This window comes from Oncorhynchus tshawytscha, linkage group LG04 (assembly GCF_018296145.1).
Source record: "Oncorhynchus tshawytscha isolate Ot180627B linkage group LG04, Otsh_v2.0, whole genome shotgun sequence".
NCBI lineage: Eukaryota > Metazoa > Chordata > Actinopteri > Salmoniformes > Salmonidae > Oncorhynchus > Oncorhynchus tshawytscha.
In genome coordinates this window covers 58,884,076-58,911,095 of record NC_056432.1, presented here as the reverse complement: position 1 = coordinate 58,911,095, position 27,020 = coordinate 58,884,076, and the positions used below count along the sequence as shown (strand labels likewise).

Below are 27,020 nucleotides of genomic sequence, written 5' to 3'. Positions count from 1 at the left end.
ATTTTAATAGTAGTCTTTCCACTGTTATACACATTATTGTTAAAGCTATTCTAAATAAATACTCATCTCTTTATAACTTTTATCCACAATGCCAGCAATGCAATCATGCGACTAAGTCATATATAAAATATTCTTTAAGGGTTCATCAGTGAGGATATCACTTCACAATAAGGGATTTGGTAAGATAAATGAGGGAGACTCTGAGAAAGAGTTGGCTGGAACAGAGATACCAAGTTCTGGGGCCAAATGCAAAGGTGACGGGGTCACTGACTCCACAAATACGGTTGTATACACAAATTATGGACATGATGTCACATTTTCCACTGTGTGCTTTTTCTGGGGTTTCAATGATGAACATAGACTTATCTGAATAACAACAAAGTAACACAAGCCTTGAAAAATAGCAAGCTATTTGGAAAAGGAAAGCTCTTGATGTGTTAATCAGTTGCAAGTTATTGTGGCTACAATGTTAAGCAGTCTAACAGTCTTAGACGTAGTGCTTGGCAGGCATAGACATTTCTATACCATTTATACATGGATGACAGACATGCAAAAACATTTCAACTGAAGAGAGTTTATCTGTACAATGAATACTCACAACCAAAAACAACATATTGAATAATAATTTGGAAGCATTAAAAATATTCCAGCATATTGAAAAATACAATGTGTTTAGGCTGGATAATATTTTGAAAAAACAAATTGATTATTTATTATAATATCAAAGATGTCAGTACTAAAGTATAGTAAATCCCTCATCACAGTAAACTGTGCACAAATCTAATTTTTCCTTCCCACCAATTGTCAAATACCATTGTATCTCTGCTACAAGCTATATTGTACTTTGATATTAGCTGGCGAATGGGTCACGTTCATAGTAATTTCACTTGTGAACTCCCAAAAATGCTCTTCACAAAAAGAGGAGTAGTGAGAGAGAGAAGAGGAATGTGTGGCAGTGCACGTTCGGAGACTGAAACAGAGCAGTTGGGATCTAAATGGACCTCAGCCCCCAGAGGGGAAACCTAATTGTGGAGAATAGACAGTATTTCCAGCTCATATAAACGTGTTTATATCCAGAAACCATATAAAACCGTATACCACAAAAATAATTTATTTAAAAAATACCAACACTCTTAGAAAAAAGGGTTCCAAAAGGTTTCTTTGGCTGTCCCCATAGGCAAATCCTTCTTGGTTCTAGGTAGAACCCTTTTGGGATCCAGGTAGAACCCTCTGTGGAAAGGGTCCGACATGGAACCAAAAAGGGTTCTTCAAATGGTTCTCCTATGGGGACAGCCAAAAAAACCCATTTAGGTTCTAGATAGCACCTTTTTTTCTAAGAGTGTATAACACTGGGGTATATTTATCAGTTGAAATTACTGGACATTTTACAGACTGTGGGAGTCCTAAAGTCAGCTAAATATAAATCAAATATTATTTTCATATAGAAAATATTAATAAAACCATATGGATATGTGATGGAATGTGAAATTAGTCATTCTTTCTATTGTGTTTTTTATCAAGAGCAATTCCATTACAACATAACAAAATCCAACAGTACATACAAAATATCTATGTGAAACCACTTCAGGTTACCTCTAGTGTTTTTTGTGCTAAAAACAGACTTTGATAATGCTTCCTAAATGCTTGAATGCCTCCTAACCTGAGACCAATTTACAGTATGAAGTGAATTCCCTCTGGACAGAAAGACAATACTCCCCCAGCCCCAGTTTACCAGTAGTAGCCCTGTGATTTCATGGCAGTGCCCCAGTAGTAAAGGGAGATCGAGTGAGGAGTGGTGTGGGTAACATCTTAGAGTTTGGGGACACAGCTTATCCAAGAGGTAGGGGAAGGAGAGGAAGGCGCAGACTGAGTTTAGGTTCAACCCAAACTTTCAGCTTCGGTCCAGGAAGTAATTCTCTTTTGATACTGCCTGTCATGCACAAAGGGACACTGGAAGAAGCAGAAGAGAGTTAGGCTGGGAGGTGTGTGTGTGTGTGTGTGTGTGTGTGTGTGTGTGTGTGTGTGTGTGTGTGTGTGTGTGTGTGGCTGTCTGCACAAAGAGCATTGGAGAGGACTAGCCCAGTCAGCTCTACAGGATCCTGTGTGCGACAGCCCGGGCTCTCTGGGGACTATGGCTGTCTTCTGATGGGTGTTTGAGCAGGTCCATGGGCATCAGAGGGATGGGCTGGTTCTGCCTGCTCACCACCACCTCGTACGGGGGCGCTTCCTCCAGGGGGAACGCTGACAGGGAGATGGAGGATATTGGCTGCTGCCTGAGCTCGTGCAGTCCGATTGGGTAGTGGGAGGCGGCGGCGCTGCTGGCGGACACCCAAGAGGCTCCAGCTCCAGCAGACGGCTCCTCCATCTCCAGGCTGGTGTAGGTGGCCTGCTGGTGGCCCCGCTGACAGGGGTCCGTGAGGGAATACGGAGGGGGGTCGTCTGTGGGGACGTATATCTGTGTCGCACCTGGTCCAACACATTCATCATAGCTGGAATAAAGAAGAGTATATCAGGTAAATAGGTATAACATTTTAAAAGAGGATATCTCCAGACTTCAAACAATGGTAGGCCAAGTGTTAATTTAGCCTATGCTGATGGACCTGGATTCTATGTTTGTAGTTAGCAACATGAACACAAATGAAATGTTTAGCATAAGAAGACTAAACATAATATAAATCTGAATGGTGAAACAGGCCTGTTAGAGGAGACTCTTGTCATCTATTGTGAGCTCTTTTCCTGTGTGGCGGCTGCTAGTCTTGGTCTGGTGCTTTCCATGGCATAGCCTGCCAATGGACAATTGTTTCAGCTCTCACATAACCCACAATCCCACAGTGCACTGGAAGTCTGTCTAGCACATACAACCACCCTACTAGAGCTGCTGGGCTTTATAGAGGCCCTGTAACACAAAGAGAATAACAACACATCCGCCACGCTGATCCTCAACACGGGGTCACCTCAGGTGTGCATGCTCAGTCCCTTCCTGTACTCATTGTTCACTCATGACTGCATGGCCAGGCACGACTCCAACAGCATCATCAAGTTTGCAGATGACACATCAGTGATATGCCTGATCATCAACAATGATGAGACAGCCTATTGGGAGGAGGTCAGAGACCTGGCCCTGTGATACCTGGACAGCAACCTCTCCCTCAATGTGATCAAGACAAATGTGATGATTGTGGACTACAGGAAAATTCTCATTGACGGGGCTGCAGAGGAGCAGGTTGAGAGCTTCAAGTTCCTTGGTGTCCACATCACCAACAAACTATCATGGTCCAAACACTAAGACAGTCGTGAAGAGGCGACGACAAAGCCTTTCCCCCCTCAGCAGACTGAAAAGATTTGGCATGGGTCCTCAGATCCTCAAAAGATTCTACAGCTGCACCATCGAGAGCATACTGACTGGTTGCATCACTGCCTGGTATGGCAACTGCTCAGCCTCCGACTGCAAGCCACTACAGAGGGTAGTGCGTATGGCCCAGTACATCACTGGGGCCAAGCTTCCTGCCATCCAGTACCTCTATGGCAGGCGGTGTCAGAGGAAGGCCCAGAAAATTGTCCAAGACTCCAGACACCCTAGTGATGGACTGTTCTCTCTGCTACCGCACGGCAAGTGGTACCGGAGTGCCAAGTCTAGGTCCAAATGGCTTCTTAGCTGCTTCTACCCCTAAGCCATAAGACTCTGAACAGCTAATCAAAGGGCTACCCAGACCCCTCTTTTACGCTGCTGCTACTCTCTGTTTATTATCTATGCATAGTCACTTTAACTCTACCTACGTGTACATATTACCTCAATTACCTCGACCCCACAGGTGCTCCCGCACATTGACTGTGTACCGGTGCCCCCTGTATATGGCCTCGCTATTGTTATTTTACTGCTGTTGTTTAATTCTTTGTTACTTTTATTTTAGATTTTTTATTCATCTATTTTTTACTCAACACTTTTTTCCCCCTTAACTTCTTAAAGCATTGTTGGTTAAAGGGCTTGTAAGTAAGCATTTCACAGTAATGTCTACAACGGTTGTATTTGGCGCATGTGACAAATAACATTTGATTTGATTTGATAAGCGGTGAGAGAGAAAGAGAGAAAGAGGCGAACATGTTGTCAGTCACGCCGACTGGCTTGGATAACATTATGTGAGATACGTTTGCCACGGCCCATCATCATATGTGTAAACCAACCGCTAAATCGCTCTCTACCACCACCCGACACTGACCCCAGGGGATATCTGGGAATAGAGAAAATACAGCGGGATAATTCAATCGGTGGAATTGTAAACAGTATCACCCTCTCAGAGAGCGGGTGTGGGGAAGCAAGGCAAATGGCACTGTGGCTGTGGATTACTTAAGCCTGTCACCTCCGGGTTGGGCCGGGTGATACACAGAGATTTAATGATGAGAGAAGGTATTGGGAGCCGGAGTAAATGAGATCTTTATTAATGATAGACTGGATGAGAGTTCTACTTCCTCTACACAGGGCTTCCAGTAAAAAGTTTAGCTAAGCTGAACAGTAGGAACATTCACAATTGACCTCAAATCAGTCCAGCTATAAAGTGTATTAGATATACACTGAGTGTACAAAACATTAGGAATAACAGCTCTTTCCAACACAGACATAGACTGACCATAGACTGACCAGGTGACCTGCGGGCTCTCCTTCACTGTAGCCAACGTGAGTAAAACATTCATACAGTCAGGTATCTGCTCCTCATAGAGACATACAGTCATGTATCTGCTCCTCATAGAGACTCATACAGTCAGGTATCTGCTCCTCATAGAAACCCATACAGAGTCAGGTAGCGGGTCCTCTCCTCTGCTGGTGCTCTGTGCTCAGTGGGACAGTAACAGGTGCTGTCCAGGAACCTCAGTAATGACTGCTTGATTTCAAACTCCCTGGCCACTGCTCCCTCCACCCTCCATCACTGTGCTGCAGAGTGCTGCCTGTCTGCCTGTGTGCAGAGCTATTTTAGACTCTGGCCGCGCTCCGGCTCATTCAGACAGACTTAATGTCCCCAGAACACAGCAGGACAGAAATATTTGACATGATCCGGGGTTACAGACAAAAACAGGACTTGCCATTAGCCGGTGCTGTAGTACAAAAATGGTTCATAAGGCCATTTTCTATGCAAGACTATAGTGGGCCATTAATTTGCCATATAGCAGTACAAATCCAGAGTGAAACCTGACGGACCACATTGACTTTATTCTAAAACGTTTCACCTTTTTTTCCTATTCTACTTGGATCGAGACATTGAAAGAGACTGGCTAATGATTTTGAGTAAAAAGGTGAGAGTGATCTGAGAGACTTTGTAAAAAAAAAAAAAAAAAAAGGTGAGAGCATTTGAGATACTTTGTAACTGTGTAACCAAAGCAACAAGAAAACATCCTCCTCCTGGTTCTGCATGTGTAACATGCTCTGTTATGTAATGACTGCATAACACAACAACGTTAAAGCAGTGGGCACAGAAACGCCAACTTACTATTGAGAGGTGAAGACACAAATGGCAGTCGGTGGTGATGCATACAGTATCTCTCAATTACTTTATTATCTCAAATACTTTCTTCTAAGAGTTGAAGAGGAGGATGATGCCCTACTTCTTATTAGTAAATGTTGCATTATCTTATTAGTTCAAATGCTCTCTGGTAACTTTCTATTATTGAGTAGTTTGTATTCCATACTCTTATGCATCATTGGGTACAGCTGTGCAGACAGCTGGGCAGTATCAGAACAAACTGACCAGGGGTCATCTGACTACTTGGAGTATCCTGATGTTGTGGGTAGAGAAGGATTTGTTTAGCTAGTAATCACTGTCGAGCACTGGGGCCCTTCAAAAGCACTAAATCAGGAGTTCCCCAACATTTTGGGGCCGCGACACCATGATGTAAAAAAAAGTGATGGAATCAACAGCTAATGTTTACCTTTTTAATTAGGACTATGACAGTCTATTACAAATCAGTATGACAGTATTTCAATCTGAAGGAAGTATGGTTTGAAGTGACATCAAAAACGTATTGAGAAGTTCAGAAGATCATCAGGCAATAATGTTGTCTGATCTTCTGTGTAGAAAATAACAATCATTGATACTGTTTTTCCCACCCCTGTCTGATTTAGTGCCTGGTCTTGTCCACTCTGTCCAATTGAGACCAGCGTAGCTTGTGGGCATCGTAGAGGTGATGGGGTGGGGTCATAATATTTTGTAGTTTAAACCGTTCTAAAGATAGAACGACATTTGTAGGAAGAAAACAGAAACCGCTCTGTTTATTACAACCGCATATAACGGCTACCGGAGGTTACTTACTTAACCGTGGTTCTATGAACCAAGCGCTCCCCCCCTCCCCCAGTTAATCTCGCAACCCCATTTTCAAATCAGGTGACCCCACATGAGGCTGCGACTAAATACTGTACATAATACCCACATACCTCTTAACTTTTCTAACCCATATTGTTATTCAGCTCTAGTCAGAAGGAATGTAAAGTTATCAGCTGTTGCCCTGGATACTTTCAGCTGGGTTTTTTCCTACTCGTTTTTATGAATAAATTATGATCATGCTGATCCAGGAAAGAGGGTGAGAGTCTCAGCTTGCAGAAGTGTGTGTATGTGTGTGTTTGTTTACGTGTGTCTGATATTCATCACACAGCTCAGCAATGTTATTAATCCCTTCAGGGTGCAATAAACTACCAGCACCACATAAACATTGAAAATAGGGCTTTTTCGCTCTAAATAAACACGCTGATACAGACGTTTGTCGAGAGTCACTCCAGAATTTCTTTGCCAGGTATGGTAGCGCTGTGGACACCTGAGGGCCTAGCTGTTTTCATGCCAGGGTTTCGTGAGTGTTACACCAAGCTGAGAATCCCCTCTCTGACTCGGGTGAGAATACTTTGCACGTTGCAGTCACCCCCCTTATGGGAACTATAAGTCCCCTAGGATGCTAAGACAAGGTGTTGCATCCTAAAAATAATTAATGGTTAGCTAGCAAAATCAGATATAACACTGCTACAGCCTAGCCCTGTTTAGATTGTCTAATCAATCCTGCCTGCAGTCTACTGCTGTTTTCAATCATCTACATGCTGTATGGGGTGGTAGGTAGTCTAGCGGTTATGAGCATTGGCCCAGTAATCGAAAGGTCACTGGTTTGAATCCCTGAGCTGACTAGGTGAAAATATGTTGATGTGCCCTTCAGCAAGGCACTTAATCCTAATTGCTCCTTTAAGTCTCTCTGCTAAATTAGGTAAAGGTATGTTTGCATACACATTCATTTCCCTGAGCACTGTTGTATAATTGAGCATAATTTGTCATAGGATGAAACTAGAGTGTGGAGAACCATGGGACTTCTCCAGAAACACATGTGGCGCATATGACACAGAATGTTACATTCCAACGCCTAGAGAGGCGTTCACAACTATGATACATGAATGCAGGTGCGTTAGGCTGTCAAAAAGTTGGACTTAAAGGGCTGTATACATCTTTATAGGTATACAATGTACTCCAAAGCCCAAGGAGAGGTGTGGGTCACTAGAGGAGGACCTCTGGCTTCCGGCCTATAGCTCTAGAGGGATGACAGCACTGACTGGAGCATATGGCCCAGGCTGTCCACTGCACTGCAGGGCTGGCACAGGGAGCTCACTCTTTCAGCTCCCTGGCTCTGTCAGAGGCCCATGCCTGTAGAACTACGTGCAAGAGCAACAGTGTGTGGTTATGAATGTGCTGTGCATACCTTATTGTGCATTTACCTGTAGATGTTAGTGTGAGTTTTTGCATGTGTGTGAATGCATGCGTGTGTGTTTAAATTAGAATACACTCAGTGTACAAAACATTAAGAACACCTGCTCTTTCCATGACATAGCTTTCACCTGGTCAGTCTATCATCCCTTATTGATGTCACTTGTTAAATCCACTTCAATCAGTGTAGATGAAGGGGAGGAGACAGGTTAAAGAAGGATTTTAAAGCTTTGAGACAATTGAGACATGGATTGTGTATGCATGCCATTCAGAGGGTGAATGGGCCAGACAAAATATTTAAGAACCTTTCAACGGGGTATGGTAGTAGGTGCACCGGTTTGTGCCAAGAACTTCAACGCTGCTATTTTCACTCTCAACAGTTTCCCATGTGAATCAAGAATGGTCCACCATCCAAAGGACATCCAGCCAACTTGACACAACTGTGGGAAGCATTAGAGTCAACATCCGCCAGCATCCCTGTGGAACGCTTTCGACACCTTGTAGAATCTATGCTCTGACGAATTGAAGCTGTGTTCTTAATGTTTTATACACTCAGTGTATACAGTACCAGTCCAAAGTTTGGACACACCTACTCATTCAAGGGGTTTTCTTTATTTCTACTATTTTCTACATTGTAGAATAATAGTGAAGACATCAAAACTATGAATTAACACATGGAATCATGTAGTAACCAAAAAAGTGATTTATATTTGAGATTCTTCAAAGTAGCCACCCTTTGCCTTGATGAAAGCTTTGCACACTCTTGGCATTCTCTCAACCAGCATCACCTGGAATGCTTTTCCAACAGTCTTGAAGGGGTTCCCACATATGCTGAGCACTTGTTGGCTGCTTTTCCTTCACTCTGCCGTCCAACTCATCCCAAACCATCTCAATTGGGTTGAGGTCAGGTGATTGTGGAGGCCAGGTCATCTGATGCAACACTCCATCACTCTCCTTCTTGGTCAAATAGCCCTTACACAGCCTGGATGTTTGTTTTTGGTTATTGTCCTGTTGAAAAAGCCATGCTGGTTAAGTATGCCTTGAATACTAAATAAATCACTAACAGTGTCACCCGCAAAGCACCCAGAAACATCACACCTCCTCCTCCATGCTTCATGGTGGGAACCACACATGTGGAGATCATCCGCTCACCTACACTGCGTCTCACAAAGACTGCGGTTGGAACCTAAAATCTCATATTTGGACTCATCAGACCAAATGACAGATTTCCACCGGTCTTAGGTCCATTGCTCGTATTTCTTGGCCCAAGCAAGTCTCTTCTTTTTATTGGGGTCCTTTAGCAGTGGTTTCTTTGTAGCAATTTGACCATTTTCCGTATTGACTGACCTTCATATCTTACAGTAATGATGGATTGTATTTCTCTTTGCTTATTTTAGCTGTTCTTGCCATAATATGGACTTGGTCTTTTACCAAATAGGGCTATCTTCTGTATACCAACCCAACACAACTGATTGGCTCAAATATATTAAGATGTTAAGACATTCCACAAATTAACTTTTAACAAGGCTCACCTGTTAATTGAAATGCATTCCAGGTCACTACCTCAGGAAGCTGGTTGAGAGAATGCCAAGAGTGTGCAAAGCTGTCATCAAGGCAACGGGTGGCTACTTTGAAGAATCTCAAATATAAAATATTGGTTACTACTTGATTCCATGTGTTATTTCATTGTTTTTTTTGTTTTTTTCTACAATATAGAAAATAGTAAAAATAAAGAAAAACCCTGGAATGAGTAGGTGTGCCCAAACCTTTGACTGTTACTGTATGTAAATAATAGAACAGTGTGGTGTGCGTGTGTATTTGTGCTGGGTTGTGCCCAGTTCTCTCTCTGCGGAAGCAAGTTCCTTCACAGGCTCCACAGGTGAGCTGCTGATCTAGGTGGTGTAAGCTCTGTAGTTTCCCTCAGCCATCTGTGGCAATGGCAGCACTGCCCAGCATCACATGCCTGTCCCTTCATCCATCCACTCCACTCCGCTGCCTCCTATCCCTGACTATGCCCACAATGCACAATGTACACTACAAAACACACTCTCTCTCTTATCCTCTCCAATGCACTGGTTCCTCAGCCAACATATTTAGATATTTCTATTTTGCACTGGATATTCTTCATGATCTAAATCTACCTCAATCTTTGACACATCTTAGCCTAAATTCAGGCATAAGAAAACAGTCCTGTGGTGTGGTTGATGTTTCCCACGTTAATTGGAACAGCAATGAAGAATACGTAGCTTGAGAAGACATAGTTTGGGAGTGATAAAAGCACATTAGGCCTCAGACAGGAATCATGCCTCTGTTAATATGAGGAGTGATTTCCCTCCCTCCCTCCACAGCATAGCAGAGATGGATGGAGGCTATGAGAGGCAGAGGCATTGACAGAGTGGCTTGTTCAGCATCAACAATCAAGCCCACCACCACCACCACCACTAAACCCACCTGACAGTGGAGCCTAACATCCAAATCAATAATAACACAAGCTCTCTAAAGGCTTGAAAGCACTACTTGACAATTTGCCAATAAGAAGCTAGTAATCCTGTCTGGTCTTATCATCTTATATGTTTATACCTGGTGCTAACATGCATCCTGATCTTGTCCACATTCTGACTGTGCCCACATTTTCAGATATACATCTACACATGGTATTTAAATGTTTCTTATCCATCCACTGTGTCCAAATTCTGACCAGATTTCTTGGTCCCTCCCTGTATGCAAATTATTTGACAGATGTTATTTAAAAAAAAATATATGTATTTATTGATTTTAAGGCACATTGATATCATCAGTCAATGTTGCCACCTGACTGATGATTTTAGAAGGCAGGATAATGGTGATTTAAATGATTTCACTGTCCAGATCCGTCTACACTAAGATATCGAGACACAATGCGTGCCTGACTATCTCCGGAGTTGGTCAGGAAGACCTGATCACAATCCATCTTTTAATCTTCTACACCTGTCTAAAAATGTGGGCACAATCAGAATGTGGACAAGATCAGGACAAAAGACGAATGTTAGAACCATTTATAAATGGGGCTTTAGCCTACATTTACATACTGTATGTAACCTACAGGTTTATCTGATGGAAAAGGCCAGTGAATAAATTAGGCAGGACATTACTATCTATACAGAAATTGAGCAGATTGATATAACGCCAAACTGACTTACACACTATTCAGTGACATTAATAGCCCTGTCTATGGCATGTTATATTCCATATTTTTCATAATTTGTTGTTGAACAGGAAAGGGCCTGATGTTTCAGATGGCTCCTCTGGAGGGAGAGGTAATTTCACCCTCTTTAGAGGCCCCTTACAGGGCTGTACACAGGGGCCGCCACACTAATGGAACTGTCATATAAATGCAAATAACATTGTGACTCTGTGAAACAAACCTTGAAGGGCAAGCAGGCAGAATTGAGCCGGATAAACAAACCACGCACACACGCACACTCACACACACACACCTGGAGTCCTGGGTGGCAGGTAGCCTAGCATTTAGGAGTGTTGGCCAGTAGCCGACAAGGTAAAAAATCTATCTATGTGTCCTTGAGCAAGGCACTTAACCCTAATTGTTTCAGGGTCAAAAATTGAAGCTGAAATTGGGATTCTATTTTAGGAATAAGGCCTGTTTTTCTTTTGAAGCCAGAAGGAGGCTAGTATCAGCTACATTTATGCCTTTACTAGACTATAGGGATATTTTATATATGAATGCTTCCGCATTCCGCAGTGTTTGAGATCATGACACCCTATTGACACCCTTTACCATGGCAATTTATTTTAAACTGCAAAACCCTTACGCACCACTGCACTTTGTATACCAGGGTTGGCTGGCCTTCTCTAGTCACTCGTAGGCTCAGGCACTGGTATACTTTTATTTACAAAGCCATTTTGGGTTTACTACCTTTTTATTTGGGCATTTTTATTGTTCAGAAATGTGGTGGGTACTCTCTTCGTTCGCTGGACTTTATCCTGCTAACTGTTCCAAATGTCCGAACTGAATTTGGTAAAAGGGCTTTTATTTACTCTGCGCCATCTTATTGGAATGCCTTACAAAATACTTTTAAACTGGAAGAACTTGTCCCGATTGGTGTTTTTAAATCACTGATGAATGATCTTGAGACTGATTCCCCGACCTGTCAATGTTTTTAATTTGCTGTTTTTGATTTTGTTATACTCTTGTGAATTCTATGGTTTTTACTAGATTACTTTTTACTAGATTTGTTTTTCATGTTGTTTGTCATTTTTGTAATGACTTGGTGCTGCCTATCTTGGCCAGGACACTCTTGAAAAATATATTTTAAATCTCAATGAGCCCTTCCTGGTTAAATAAAAAAATAAAAAATAAGGGTTCTGGTCAATAATGACTGACCTGTGCTCTGACCCCACTCTCCGAGGGTGTTTAAGTGTGATATGAAACAAATGTATTTCCAATTCACATGTGTGAAATAGGACAAAAGTAAGCACCCACCTAATTATCTTATCTCATCTTTATACCTGAGGGAGGGGAGGGAAAGGTGGGTGGCTTCAAACCAAACCCACAGAGTAGTCTGTCCATCTACAATAGTTACAGAAAGGTTGCATTTCCTCTCAGGTTTGTTTTCTATCTTCATTCTGAAATACATGGGGTCATTCCAAGATAGTAAAATCATCAGGAGCAGTTTAGGATGTAATCACAGCCCAGTAGTCAGTAAGCAGGTGTAGTGTCAGCCAGGGATCAGAGTGGAGATGATGTGGTGGAGGCTGGCAGGATGTCTAGACCTGCAGATTGAGCCTGTGGAGGTTTAGAGGACTGCCAGGATTAAGCCTCCTCCTCCTCCTATGTAATCCAACCACAGTGAGGAAAGAGTGCATTAACTAGATTCTAGCACACTGAACCTAAACAAGGGAATAAAGAACTGCTTCGTAGCCTACCCTCTCTCTGTGAGGAAACAACCTTTTGTTTATTTTATTTGTTATTTTATCTTTATTTTATCAGGGAGTCATACTGAGACCAAGGTCTCTTTTACAAATGAGCCCTGAATTACAGAAATGACAGAAAATACACACATCAAAATATAAATCCAATATGCAAGTAGAAAGAAAAACACATTCATCAGTAGTACGGTCCTCAATCAGCTTTCTAAATTGCCCTAGAGGCACCAAAACATCAAATTTAAGAACATTTGGTAGATTGTTTTACCTATAAGGTGCAAGAAAACTAAAAGCTGATTTATCTAACTCAATAGTGACCAAAGGAATTTCCAGAGTTAGCCATCCCTGAGACCGGGTGTCTAAAGTTTAGTAATCATGTTAGGTACAGTGGGAGATTTTGTAAAAGGGCTTTATATATGAAAACATAGCAATGTATCAACCTACGGGACATCAAAGAGCCAACCAACTTTCTGGTTAGAGAATGCAGTGATGAGTACTAAAACTGTACATGGTTGCAAAGGGCATCAGTGTCTTAACAGCGCGATTTGCCAAGGCAGGATACTCTGAGCGCAGCCCAATCCAGATATCTGGCAGTGGCTTCTGATTAAATTCAATTTTCACAGAATCGCTTGTTGCAATTTCGATGAGACTCTCTTGTTCAGATATCGGTAAGTGGACTGGAGGCAGGGCATGAAAAGGATAACGAATCCAGTTGTTCGTGTCATCCATTTCGGGAAAGTACCTGCGTATTTGCGCACCCAACTCACTGAGGTGCTTCGCTATATCACATTTGACATTGTCCGTAAGCTTGAGCTCACATGCACAAAAAAATCATACAATGATGGAAAGACCTGTGTGTTGTCCTTGTTAATACAGATAGAGAAGAGCTCCAACTTCTTAATCATAGCCTCAATTCTGTCCCGCACATTGAATATACTTGAAAAAGCCCATCTTTATTCTCAGTTTCTTAACTAAGTCATCAATATACTTTTAAAAGACAGCTTTTCATCTATTAAAATGCCCAGATATTTGTAAGCAGGGACATGATCAACACTTGACACCATCCAAAGTACATATGTTTAAATCATCAGAATTGTTTTTATGCACCCTAGAGAACAACATTTACTTAGTTTTACCTGCATTCAATACTCATTTCATAAAGTTATTGTAATACAATGAAGGTAGACTGTAGTTCAGATAGAGCCTGGTCAACTGTGGGGCAATAGCATACACAACAGTATCATTGGCATACAAGTGCAAGTTATTTTTTTTACAGACAAGTCAATATTATTAATGTAAACAGAAAAAGTACAGGACCCAGAATTCATCCCTGCGGGAGACCTTTCGTATGTCCAGAAAACCTGATTTAACACCATCAGTACCCCCGACACATTGAGTTCTATCTGTCAAGTAATATTTAAACCAACTGTCAAGACTGGTTCTCAGGTTGAGCTTGTGTCACGAGTCCGACCGAGGGTGTTTCCTTTTCCCGGGCGGGTGGCGCTCGGCGGTCGTCGTCACCGGCCTATTAGCTGCCACTGATTGTTTTTCCTCCCCCTCCTTGTATGTTTAGTGGTAGCACCTGTGTAGGGTTAATTAGTTTGTCTTTATTAGACAGCCGGCCCGCCTGGTTGTTGTGCGGGATTATTTCTATGTAACCTTCGGCTCTGTTGTAGAGGTACGTGTTTTGTGCCTGGTCGTGATTTGTTCCATTGTACATTTTGATTCCCTGTGTTTGGGAACGTTACTTTTTGACTCCACACCCAGCATTGAACTCTGTTTCCTGCATTTGACTCCACACCCACGACACCCGGAGCATTACAGAATCCCGCACCTATCAAATTGAATGGAGTCAGCAGGAGCAGCAGCCAACCCTCTCCCATCGATGGAGGAACGGGTTCTCCACCACACCACCGTCCTCCATCGGATCGGATCCGCGATGGATCAAGTGATGGAGAGAATGGACCGATGGGAGAGGAGTGGTCTCCTCTCTCCACCTTCGGCACCCACGGTTCCGGACTCTCCATCTCCCGACTCCAGCACCCTCCGTCTGACGCTACCGAAGGCTTATGATGGAGCTGCGGCGGGTTGCCAGGGGTTTCTGCTTCAGCTGGAGCTATACCTGGCCACCATCAGACCCACTCCCTCAGGAGCAGAGAGGGTGAGTGTCCTCATCTCCTGCCTCACGGGTCGTGCTCTGGAGTGGGCGAACGCAGTCTGGAATGGCCCACTACCCAGAGTTTTCCCGCCGCTTCCGTGCCGTGTTTGATCACCCTCTAGACGGCCGAGCGGTGGGAGAACGACTATTTCATCTCAGGCAGGAGAGGAGGAGCGCCCAGGTTTACGCGCTGGAGTTCCGGACCTTGGCAGCCGGATCTGGGTGGAACGACAGGGCCCTCATGGACCACTACAGGTGTAGTCTCCGAGAGGACATCCGCCGGGAGTTAGCGTGTCGGGACACCACTCTGTCACTGGATCAGCTGATTGACATGTCCATTCGACTGGATAATCTGCTGGCTGCCCGTGGGCGTTCAGAGAGGGTCCTGTGCATTCCACCACCCAGCCCCTCCGCTCCCATTCCGATGGAGTTGGGAGGGGCTGCGCCGAGGGGTACCGGAGGAGGAGGCCTTCCCTGCACCAACTGTGGTCGGAGAGGACACACGTCTGATCGGTGCCTGGGGGTCCGTCTGGGAGTAGAGATGGCAGGCGGAACGCTTCTCGGTCACCCCAGGTGAGTCAGCATCAAACTCACCCAGAACCCCTTGTTGGCCACATGTTTGTCTTAACCTTTTTCCTTCACTTTTTTCCCTCTTCCCAGCATAGGGCGCTAGTCGATTCAGGCGCAGCTGGGAACTTTATGGATCGCGGACTCGCCCTTAAGTTAGGGGTTCCGCTGGTGCCGATAGATTCTCCCTTCCCCGTGCACTCCCTAGATAGCCGGCCATTAGGGTCAGGGATGGTCAGGGAGACCACGGTCCCACTGGACATGGTGACGCAGGGGAATCATAGGGAGCGTATCAGTTTCTTTATTATTGATTCGCCTGCGTTTCCAGTGGTGCTGGGGACTCCCTGGTTGGCCCGGCACAATCCTAAAATTTCGTGGAGACAGGGGGTTCTCCAGGGGTGGTCAGAGGAGTGTTCTGGAAGGTGTTTGGGAGTTTCCATCGGTGCCACGTCGGTGGAGAGTCCAGACCAGGGTTCCACGGTGTGCATTCCCCCCGAGTATGCCGATTTGGCAATCGCTTTCAGTAAAGTGAAAGCGACTAAATTACCACCTTATCGACCGGGAAGGGATTGTACGATAGATCTCCAGGTAGACGCTGCGCTTCCCAAGAGTCACGTGTACCCGCTGTCCCAGGAGGAGACGTTGGCAATGGAGACATATGTCACGGAGTCGCTGGGACAGGGGTACATTCGGCCCTCCATTTCACCCGTCTCCTCGAGTTTCTTTTTGTGAGGAAAAAGGAGGGAGGTTTGCGTCCGTGTATCGATTATAGAGGTCTAAACGCCATCACAGTGGGGTATAGTTACCCTCTACCTCTCATCGCTACGGCGGTGGAATCGTTCCACGGAGCGCAGTTCTTCACAAAACTGGATCTCAGGAGCGCGTATAGTCTGGTGCGTATTCGGAAGGGAGACGAGTGGAAAACCGCATTTAGTACTACATCAGGCCACTATGAGTACCTCGTCATGCCGTATGGGTTAAAAAATGCTCCAGCCGTTTTTCAATCCTTTGTAGACGAGATTCTCAGGGACCTGTGCTGGGCAGGGAGTGGTTGTTTATATCGATGACATTCTGATCTACTCGGCCACTCACACCGCGCATGTGTCTCTGGTGCGCAAAGTGCTTGGTAGACTGCTGGAGCATGACCTATACGTCAAGGCTGAGAAATGCGTGTTCTCTAAACGAGCCGTCTCTTTTCTGGGATATCGCATTTCCACCTCGGGGGTAGTGATGGAGGGTGACCGCATTAGTGCCGTGCGTAATTGGCCGACTCCGACCACGGTAAAGGAGGTGCAGCGGTTTTGGGTTTTGCCAACTACTACCGGAGGTTTATCAGGGTTTTGGCCAGGTAGCGGCTCCCATTACCTCACTGCTGAAGGGGGCCCGGTGCGTTTGCAGTGGTCAGCCGAGGCGGACGGAGCATTCAACAAGTTGAAGGCGCTGTTCACTGATGCGCCCGTGTTGGCGCATCCGGACCCCTCTCTAGCATTCATAGTGGAGGTGGACGCGTCCAAGGCTGGGGTGGGTGCCGTGCTATCACAGCGCTCGGGTACGCCACCAAAACTCCGCCCCTGCGCTTTCTTCTCAAGGAAGCTCAGCCCAGCGGAGCGTAACTATGATGTGGGGGACCGGGAGTTGCTAGCGGTGGTTAAGGCACTGAAGGTGTGGAGACACTGGCTTGAGGGGGCTAAGCACCCCTTTCTCATCTGGACCGACCACCAGAATCTGGAGTATATTCGGGCAGCTAGGAGACTTAACCCACGTCAGGCAAGGTGGGCCATCTTCTTCACCCGGTTCCGGTTTACTTTGTCTTATAGACCGGGCTCCCAGAACGTAAAGGCTGACGCACTGTCCCGCCTTTACGACACGGAGGATGGGTCCACCGAACCAACTCCCATCCTTCCCGCCTCAAAGTTGGTAGCCCCAGTGGTATGGGAGGTGGACTCGGACATCGAGCGGGCGTTACGGGCTGAACCCGCGCCTCCTCAGTGTCCAGCGGGGCGAAGGTACGTGCCGCTTGGTGTTCGGGACAAACTGATTGGTGGGCTCACGTCCTACCCTCCTCGGGTCACCCTGGGGTGACGAGGACAGTGGGAGCCTTCGGGGAGGTATTGGTGGCCTACGTTGGCTAAAGACGTTAAGGTTTATGTCTCCTCCTGTTCAGTGTGCGCTCAGAGTAAGGCTCCTAGGCACCTTCCTAGAGGGAAGCTACAACCCCTCCCCGTTCCACAGCGGCCATGGTCACATCTGTCCATAGATTTCCTGACCGATCTTCCGCCGTCTCAGGGGAACACCACGGTTCTAGTGATTGTGGATCGGTTCTCTAAGTCCTGCCGTCTCCTCCCGTTGCCCGGTATCCCTACAGCCCTACAGACTGCGGAGGCGTTATTCACCCATGTCTTTCGGCACTACGGGGTGCCGGAGGACATCGTTTCTGATCTGGGCCCCCAATTCACGTCTCGGGTATGGAGAGCGTTCATGGAACGCTTGGGGGTCTCCGTCAGCCTGACCTCCGGTTATCACCCCGAGAGTAATGGGCAGGTGGAGAGAGTGAACCAGGAGGTGGGTAGGTTTCTGCGGTCGTATTGCCAGGATCAGCCAGGGAGTGGGCACGATACATTCCCTGGGCTGAAATGGCTCAGAACTCACTACGCCACTCCTCTACTAACGTGTCCCCTTTTCAGTGTGTGTTGGGGTACCAGCCGGTCCTGGCACCATGGCATCCGAGCCAGACCGAGGCTCCTGCGGTGGAGGAATGGGTACAGCGCTCCAAGGAGACCTGGAGGGCCGTCCAGGACTCTCTATGACAAGCGAGTGGACGGCAGAAGAGGAGTGCTGACCGCCACCGCAGTGAGGCCCCGTGTTTGTACCGGGGACAGGGTCTGGCTCTCGACCCGAAACCTACCTCTCCGCTTGCCCTGCCGGAAGCTGGGTCCGCAGTGTGTAGGGCCCTTTAAAGTCCTGAGGAGAATAAACAAGGTGTGTTATCGATTACAACTCCCTTCCTAATATCGTATTAACCCCTCGTTTCATGTGTCTCTCCTCAGGCCGGTGGTGGCTGGTCCCCTGCAGGACAGTGAGGTACCGGAGGTCCCCCCTCTGGACATCGAGGGGACCCCGGCGTACACGATCCGGGCCATTCTGGACTCAAGGCACCGGGTGAGGGGCCTGCAGTACCTCGTGGACTGGGAGGGGTACGGTCCGGAGGAGAGGTGCTGGGTACCGGTGGGGACATCTTGGATCCCTCCATGTTGAGGGATTTCCATCGCCTCCATCCGGATCGCCCTGCACCTCGTCCTCCGGGCGACCTCGAGGCCGGTGTCGGCGCTGCGGGAGCCGCGCGTCAGGGGGTACTGTCACGAGTCCGACCGAGGGTGTTTCCTTTTCCCGGGCGGGTGGCGCTCGGCGGTCGTCGTCACCGGCCTATTAGCTGCCACTGATTGTTTTTCCTCCCCCTCCTTGTATGTTTAGTGGTAGCACCTGTGTAGGGTTAATTAGTTTGTCTTTATTAGACAGCCGGCCCGCCTGGTTGTTGTGCGGGATTATTTCTATGTAACCTTCGGCTCTGTTGTAGAGGTACGTGTTTTGTGCCTGGTCGTGATTTGTTCCATTGTACATTTTGATTCCCTGTGTTTGGGAACGTTACTTTTGTGAGCACCCTGTGGTGTGTTAAGCGCTATTAAAAGACGCACAGCATTGAACTCTCTGTTTCCTGCATTTGACTCCACACCCACGACACCCGGAGCATTACAGCTTGCTTCCATTTGGTTACACTAACCTAAGGCGATCCTCTCCTCTCATTGAGAGAGGTAGTGAGAAACAGTGTTTATTGTGCCATATATTACAATCAATGTATTCTAGACTCTCATTTCTTTAACCTTCTTTTATAAGCTGGCATCATCACAAGTGTCTTTTGAAAGGATGGCAGACCAAACTGCAAGCGAGAGGAATACGGCTGAATTATTAAAGACGCCAATTAGCTGGGCTGTCATTTAGATCAAACACACCGGGTGTCTTTCACCGCAAAGCAGTGGCATTTACCAGCAGCACCAGAAGCTTGTTCAGGGAGCGAAGCAGGCTGTGCACCGGGCGGTGAGTTTAGAGTTGAGGCGGAGCACCCAGCCATGAAAGAGTTGAGCTGTGCAACAGTGCTCTAATGAACGACTTGACACAACAGCATGGTTCAACTCAACCTCAGAGAGGTTACCGAGGCCTGACCTAACTCATCAAGCATGCAGGAGAACTGAATTGTAAGGCTGGTGTGTAAATGGAGTCTTCTTTTCCCTCTCTTTCTCTTCCTCTCTTTCTCATATCTCTCCTACTCTTTCTGTCTTTCTTACTGTAGGTCTTCAAAGACCACACTAGAAGGGTAGAGGACAGCCATCTTGGCAAATTGAAACTAAAAAGGCTTTCAAAAGCATCTTCAAGCACAATCCCTAGTCCCCACAACTGTTTGCTGCTGATAAGGTAAGCATGGCTTACAGCAGTTATGATATATACATTATCATTTAGCAGACACTTTTATCCAAAGTGACTGAGTCATGCGAACATACATTTTACATACGGATGGTCCCAGGAATTGAACCCACTATCCTGGCATTGCAAGCACTGTGCTCTACTAGGGAACCACAGTTATCGCATGGAAACTGGAATGCAAATGAAATACATATTTTATATATTCCAAAACCCTTTACATTTCAATCATATAACCATAAGAGTGCACTAGGTACAGAAAGCCCATCATAGCAACTATGGCTCTCCACTATGGTGGATGATAATGTGATCTTCAGATTGATTAGAGAGCTCTTAACAACTTCTCACATCTACCCCTTACTACAGCTCTCCATTCCTCAGCCCATCCCTCCATTCCATTACCTTGTCCCTTCACAATGGTCCTGCTTCATTATCATAGTCAGATCCTAACACACACGTACACACACGCACCCTGGGGATCACCCAGAGGTAACCCTCCATAGTGGTGATTATGATCATTACTCATCCATCATTTTTCACAACGTATAAAGATAACAGCAAATACACCATCAAAAAAATTCCCTTTATCTAGCCATAATGGTGACCAAAGGAATGAATAGGATCGTAATGCCATTTGGGTGGTAATACAGTCGAGTTAAATGACTTACTGAGGCGGGGAGTCTGGATACATCACATTGACTTGTGATAGAGTCTCCACGTAGGAGTCAAAGTCAAACGCTGGAGGGAACTCCTCGACACACGTCGACCTCAGCTCCCCGATGGAGCCGCCGTACGAAAAGCCATCCGGAGCTGTGGAGAGGCAGGGCAGTCTAATACAACACTAACGAACACGCTAGCTTTTTTCTTCTCAGTGAACTAGCAGAGTCAGGATTGTAAATATGCTTTGTGCTCAGTTCAACTGAATTATATAGCTCATGGTTTAGGGATCCTACATTGAACTGAATAAGCAGATCTACAGTAAATATTTATTTTTTGCAATCTATCTGCACTGTTATTACACTGGAGCAGTCGGAATCTGTTATGAAACATAAGGCTAAGGGCATGTGGCTCCTTGAAGATAGAGGGGCTGTGATTGAAGCCAGTGTGATATAATCTGGGTATATCAGCCTTTGGCCAGGCAGAGGGAGAATGGGGCGGTGTCCTAACACAAAGGATGCTCTTTGAGCTTTTTGTGCCGTCTCTGTGTGGACTGACAATGGGACCCAGTCCATTGGGCCAAGTGGCCTTCCACAGACATGGCTTTGGATATGTGTGTGTGTGCGATTCAGTTTGGTGCAATATTTTGTTATTTTCCCATTCCGTTATCAACCCCACAGGCAGAGTGTGGTCCCTTTAGATGAGGTTTCAGGAGAAGAGCACTGGTTGGTTTAAATGCCAGCTCTGGAGAATGCCAAATGTGGCATATTAATGCCATGAGGGTGAAATGTGTTCATTGGAAGACTGAACTGGATATCTTCTACTGATTCAGCTCTGGGAAAAGTAGCATAAAACATTCATGGCCATACATTTTGTCCTAGGGATTTGTAAATAAGACCTATGAAACCACTTGCAACTGAAAACGGAAAACCTAAATCTTATAAATGAACGGGCCTCTAACACACCTACTGGCCTCATCGATGGACAACTCTCTGTAACTCACCATAGCTGGCCCGCAGGTGGGGGTTGCGCAGACGGCTGTCTTTGCGCAGGCTGCCCACGATGATGGTAACGCAGGACAGGAAGAGCACCAGGCCGATGACGATGCCAGCCACCACCAGCGGAGACACCAGCAGGCTGGCCTCGCTGCCCCCATCACGGCAGTCTGGGTACTCATGGGCACTGCTCTGGTTCGAGCTCACTGCACAGTTCACAGACCACAGGTGGGGCCCAGCCACAGAAAAGAGAAAGCAGGGACGAATGGAATAAAAGAGGGACAGTGTGGAGAGAAGGAAGAGGGGGAAGAGGGAGGTGATAGAGAGAAGAGAGTGGTGAGAGAATTAGAGAAAGTAGAGGGGAAACAAACACATTCAAACCCTTTGTGGCAATGTCAATGTGAGACGTTGCCTCCATGACCCTATGGAGAGAAACATGTAAGCTGATATTTCTCATCACACACATACCTCTCTGTGGACCGCAGGTCAGGAACACTCCCAAGATTTTCATTCCTCAGCGGAGGAATAGATTCTCAAGTCTGCAGTGTTTAATATTTAATCCTCAACCCGTTAGAATTTTTAAATACACGGGGTGGAACTCTTTCATGTCAGCTCAGGAGGCAGAAACTTCAGCCATTAGTGGCTCATCTCAAATCCCCTTCACCCTTTTCAACAGAACTAGAGGGAAACCAAAATAAGCGCACACAACATAAATCAAAATGTACTCAAATAACACCACACATATAGTCACACAGACAGACTCGATATCCAAGTGCAGGCCGAGATAATACAAGCTGCCGTGTTATCTTTGCCACATTTGGCATCTGAAAATCTTTTTGGGGGCCATCAACAGGAGACAAGAAATCTAATCAATTTATTTATGAGGAGGCCGTTGTCTAAATGCTAATCGTATTAGTCTCTATTCATCTCTTCCCTGCTGAGGAATTCCTGCCATAATTGAGGTTATAAAATATTTGTGTTGATCACAATCAATGTTAATCTTTTAATCCACAGTGAGCATTGTGTGTTGATTTGAAGATCTGGCAGAGTAGTCTACTGTGACACGCTGTTTATGTGTTGGCATATAGTGCCTTCGGAAAGTATTCAGATACTACGTTGACTTTTTCCACATTTTTTAGGTTACAGCCTTATTCTAAAATTGATTCAATTGTTTTTTCCCCCTCATCAATCTACACACAATATCCCATAATGACAAAGCAAAAACACTTAATTTTTTATTTTTGCTCATTTATAAAAAAAAATATAAAAACATGAAATATTACATTTACATAAGTATTCAGACCCTTTACTTAGTACTTTGCTTAAGCACCTTTGGCAGTGATTACAGCCTTGAGTCTTCTTGGGTATGACACTACAAGTTTGGCACACCTGTATTTGTTGAGTTTCTCCCATTCTTCTCTGCAGATCCTCTGCAGATCCTCTCAAGCTCTGTCAGGTTGAATGGGGAGAGTTGCTGCACAGCTATTTTCAGGTCCCTTCAGAGATGTTCAATTGGGTTCAAGTTTGGGCTCTGACTGGGCCACTCAAGGTCATTCAGAGACTTGTCCCGAAGCCACTCCTGCGTTGTCTTGGCTGTGTGCTTAGGGTCGTTGTCCTGATGGAAGGTGAACCATTGCCCCAGTCTGAGGTTCTGAGCGCTCTTGAGCAGGTTTTCATCAAGGATCTCTCTGTATTTTGCTCCGTTCATCTTTGCCTCGATCCTGACAAGTCTCCCAGTCCCTGCCGCTGAAAAACATCTGCACAGCTTGATGCTGCCACCACCATGCTTCACCGTAGGGATGGTGCCAGGTTTCTTCCAGACGTGACGCTTACATTCAGGACAAAGAGTTCAATCTGGATTTCATCAGACCAGAGAATCTTGTTTCTCATGGTCTGAGTCCTTGGGTGTCTTCTGGCAAACTCTAAGTGGGCTGTCATGTGCCTTCTTTCTGAGGAGTGTCGTCCGTCTGGCCACTCTATCATAAAGGCCTGATTGGTGGAGTGCTGCAGAGATCTGCAGAGATGGTTGTACTTCTGGAGGGTTCTCCCATCTCCACAGAGGAACTCTAGAGCTCTGTCAGAGTGACCATTTGGGTTCTTGGTCACCTCCCTGACCAAGGCCCTTCTCCCCTGACTGCTCATTTTGGGTAGGTTGCCAGCCTTATGAAGAGTCTTGGTGGTTCCAAACTTCTTCCATTTAAAAATGATGGAGGCCACTGTGTTCTTGGGGACCTTCAATGCTGCAGACATTTTTTGGTACCCTTCCCCAGATCTGTGCCTCGACACAAGCCTGTTTCGGAGCTCTACGGACAATTCCTTCGACCTCATGGCTTGGTTTTTGCTCTGGCATGCACTGTCAACTGTGGGACCTTATATAGACAGATGTGTGACTTTCCAAATCATGTTCAATCAAATGAATTTACCACAGGTGGACTCTAATCAAGTTGTAGAAACATCTCAAGGATGATCAATGGAAACAGGATGCACCTGAGCTCAATTTCGAGTCTGATAGCAAAGGGTCTGAATACTTATGTAAATAAGGTATTTTTGTTTTTGCTTTGTCATTATCGGGTATGGTGTGTAGATTGCTGAGGATTTTAATTTTATTTAATCCATTTTCCCTCTTAAAGCATGTGGGAACAGCAGACTGGGGTAAGGATTAATTGAATATGTCTGTAAACACACCAGCCAGCTGGCCTGCGCATGCTCTGAGGACGTGGCTGGGGATGCCGTGGCTGGGGATGCCGTCTGGGCCTGCAGCCTTGCGAGGGTTAACACGTTTAAATGTTTTACTCACGCTGGCTGCAGTGAAGGAGAGTCCGCAGGTTTTGGTAGCGGGCCGTGTCAGTGGCCCGCTGTATTGTCCTCAAAGCGAGGAAAGAAGTTGTTTAGTCTGTCTGGGAGCAAGACATCCTGGTCCGCGACGGGGCTGGTTTTCTTTTTGTAATCCGTGATTGACTGTAGACCCTGCCACATACCTCTTGTGTCTGAGCCGTTGAATTGCGACTCTACTTTGTGTCTATACTGACGCTTAGCTTGTTTGAATGCCTTGCGGAGGGAATAGCTACACTGTTTGTATTCGGTCATGTTTCCGGTCACCTTGCCCTGGTTAAAAGCAGTGGTTCGCGCTTTCAGTTTTGCGTGAATGCTGCCATCAATCCACGGTTTCTGGTTTGGGAATGTTCTAATAGTTGCTGTGGGTACGACATCGCCGATGCACTTGCTAATAAACTCGCTCACCGAATCAGCGTATTCGTCAATGTTGTTGTTTGTTGCAATGCGCGGAACATATCCCAATCCACGTGATCGACGCAATCTTGAAGCGTTGAATCAGATTGATCGGACCAGCATTGAACAGACCTGAGCGCGGGAGCTTCCTGTTTTAGTTTCTGTCTATAGGCAGGGAGCAACAAAATGGAGTCGTGGTCAGTTTTTCCAAAAGGAGGGCGGGGGAGGGCCTTATATGCGTCGCAGAAGTTAGAATAACAATGATCCAGGGTTTTACCAGCCCTTGTAGCACAATCAATATGCTGATAGAATTTAAGTCTTGATGTGGGGGACCGTGTGTTGTGTGCTGTGGTTAAAGCGTTGAAGGCATGGAGACATTGGCTTGAGGGGGCTAAACACCCTTTCCTCATCTGGACTGACCACCGCAACCTGGAGTACATCCGGGCAGCGAGGAGACTGAATTCTCGTCAGTCAAGGTGGGCCATGTTCTTTACCCGTTTTGTGTGTTACCCTATCCTACAGACCAGGTTCCCAGAATAAGAAGGCAAACGCACTGTGAGTAAACAGGGCTTCTGCAGTCTGTTGTGCTGTAGGAAGACTGGGCAGAGTCCATGCCTATGACACAGAGGAGCGGCCCATGGATCAGACTCCCATACTCCCGGCCTCCTGCCTGGTAGCGCCGGTCGTGTGGGGGCCCACACATCTCCCTCCTCTGGTCATCCGGGGATCGGTTGGACGGTGCGCTGTGTGACTGGGATATACTGGCGGCCCACCTTGGCAAAGGACGTGAGGGTTTATGTTTCCTCCTGCTCGGTGTGTGCCCAGTGTAAGGCTCCGAGACACCTGCCCAAGAGGTAAGCTACATCCCTTACCCGTTCCACAACGACCTTGGTCACACCTGTCAGTGGATTCTCTAACCGATCTTCCTCTTTCACAGGGAAACACTACGATCGTGGTCGTTGTGGATCGTTTCTCTACTTCCTGCCGTCTCCTCCCTCTGCCCAGTCTTCCTACAGACTGCAGAAGCCCTGTTTACTCACGTCTTCCAGCACTACGGGGTGCCTGAGGATATAGTGTTGGATCGGGGTCCCCAGTTTATGTCAAGAGTTTGGACGGCGTTCTTGGAACGTCTGGGGGTCTCGATCAGCCTTACCTCAGGTTTTCACGCCGAGAGTAACGGGCAGGTAGAGAGAGTCAACCAGGATGTTGGCAGGTTCTGCGGTCCTATTGCCAGGACCGGCCGGGGGAGTGTGCGGTGTTCGTGCCCTGGGCCGAGATGGCACAGAACTCGCTTAGCCACTCCTCCACTAACCTCTCCCCCTTTCAGTGCGTATTGGGGTACCAGCCGGTTCTGGCACCGTGCCATCAGGGCCAGACCGAAGCTCCTGCGGTGGACGACTGGTTTAGGCGCATGGAGGACACATGGGAGGCCGCCCGTGTACACCTCCAGCGAGCCGCCAGAAAACCAGCGCGGACCATCACTGCAGTGGGCACATTGACATCATTGCAACGATGCTATCAAAACAAGGGACCACTTGCTGCTCCTCTCCTGTTGCTCTGGAAGTGAACTAGCTATGCAAATATAATGATTCCACAGGCTGTGTCTTACACTACAGAACCATAAATGAACAGATTTCTTAAATTGATTAATACATTGATAGATTGATTTGGGGGAAATTCCACCCGAGGGTTTCTCCTCCTAATTGAAAGGAGAGGTGAAGTTATCCTACTGGTAATAGATATACAGTGTCTGTGGTGTGTCAAAATAAAGTCCAGTCTTCCATTAATACTGATCTGGAACAAGTCTGAGGTCAGTGTTAATGCAGAGAAAGGTCTGAGGGCAATAAAGGACGATATCACAGTGTAGGTTAATTGGATTATTCTACAGGGCAACTCATTATGGTTATATATTATTCACAGGACTGCTTACACAATGCTTTCTCAGGACTCTTTTCCCTGAGCTGATGGTTTATAAAGATTGGTTTAATCTAAAAGACGGCAGCCGGGAAAATAAATGAGCAGAGAGTAGAGACATCAAAATCAATCACTAGATCAGCGATGCATTGAAATCACACACTATTGAATAATAACTGTATTATTTGATATGATATCTGATTGAGAGAGAGAGGGTGAGAGAGAAAAAGAGAGAGAGAGAGATACATATATATACAGCCTGATATTTCTAAAGGCATCAAGTCAAAGCCTCACTCTGAAAAAAGGCAACTCTCATTGTGTTTCAAGCATCTGGGCATGGTTAGCATTTTTCTTAATTTAGTGTGACTCTTCTCTGCCCAA

General features: G+C 46.1%; 1 protein-coding gene across 2 annotated transcripts in view; it reads right to left on the bottom strand.

Moving 5' to 3' along the window:
- Positions 1-1,272: 1,272 nt before the first annotated feature.
- The window catches only part of LOC112249091 (protein BEAN1-like), a 49,158-nt gene continuing 23,410 nt past the window's right edge, over positions 1,273-27,020 (bottom strand). Inside the window, exons 2-5 of one of the 2 annotated variants that reach the window (XM_024418738.2) lie at positions 21,966-22,175; positions 21,506-21,703; positions 20,514-20,655; positions 1,273-2,489 (exon numbers count right to left, since the gene is read on the bottom strand). In XM_024418738.2, the coding sequence (XP_024274506.1) occupies positions 2,090-2,489; positions 20,514-20,655; positions 21,506-21,703; positions 21,966-22,008 (783 nt within the window). In that variant the 5' untranslated portion in view covers positions 22,009-22,175 and the 3' untranslated portion in view covers positions 1,273-2,089. The remainder of the gene's footprint in view (positions 2,490-20,513; positions 20,656-21,505; positions 21,704-21,965; positions 22,176-27,020) is intronic. The other variant, XM_024418737.2, reaches the window with a different exon arrangement.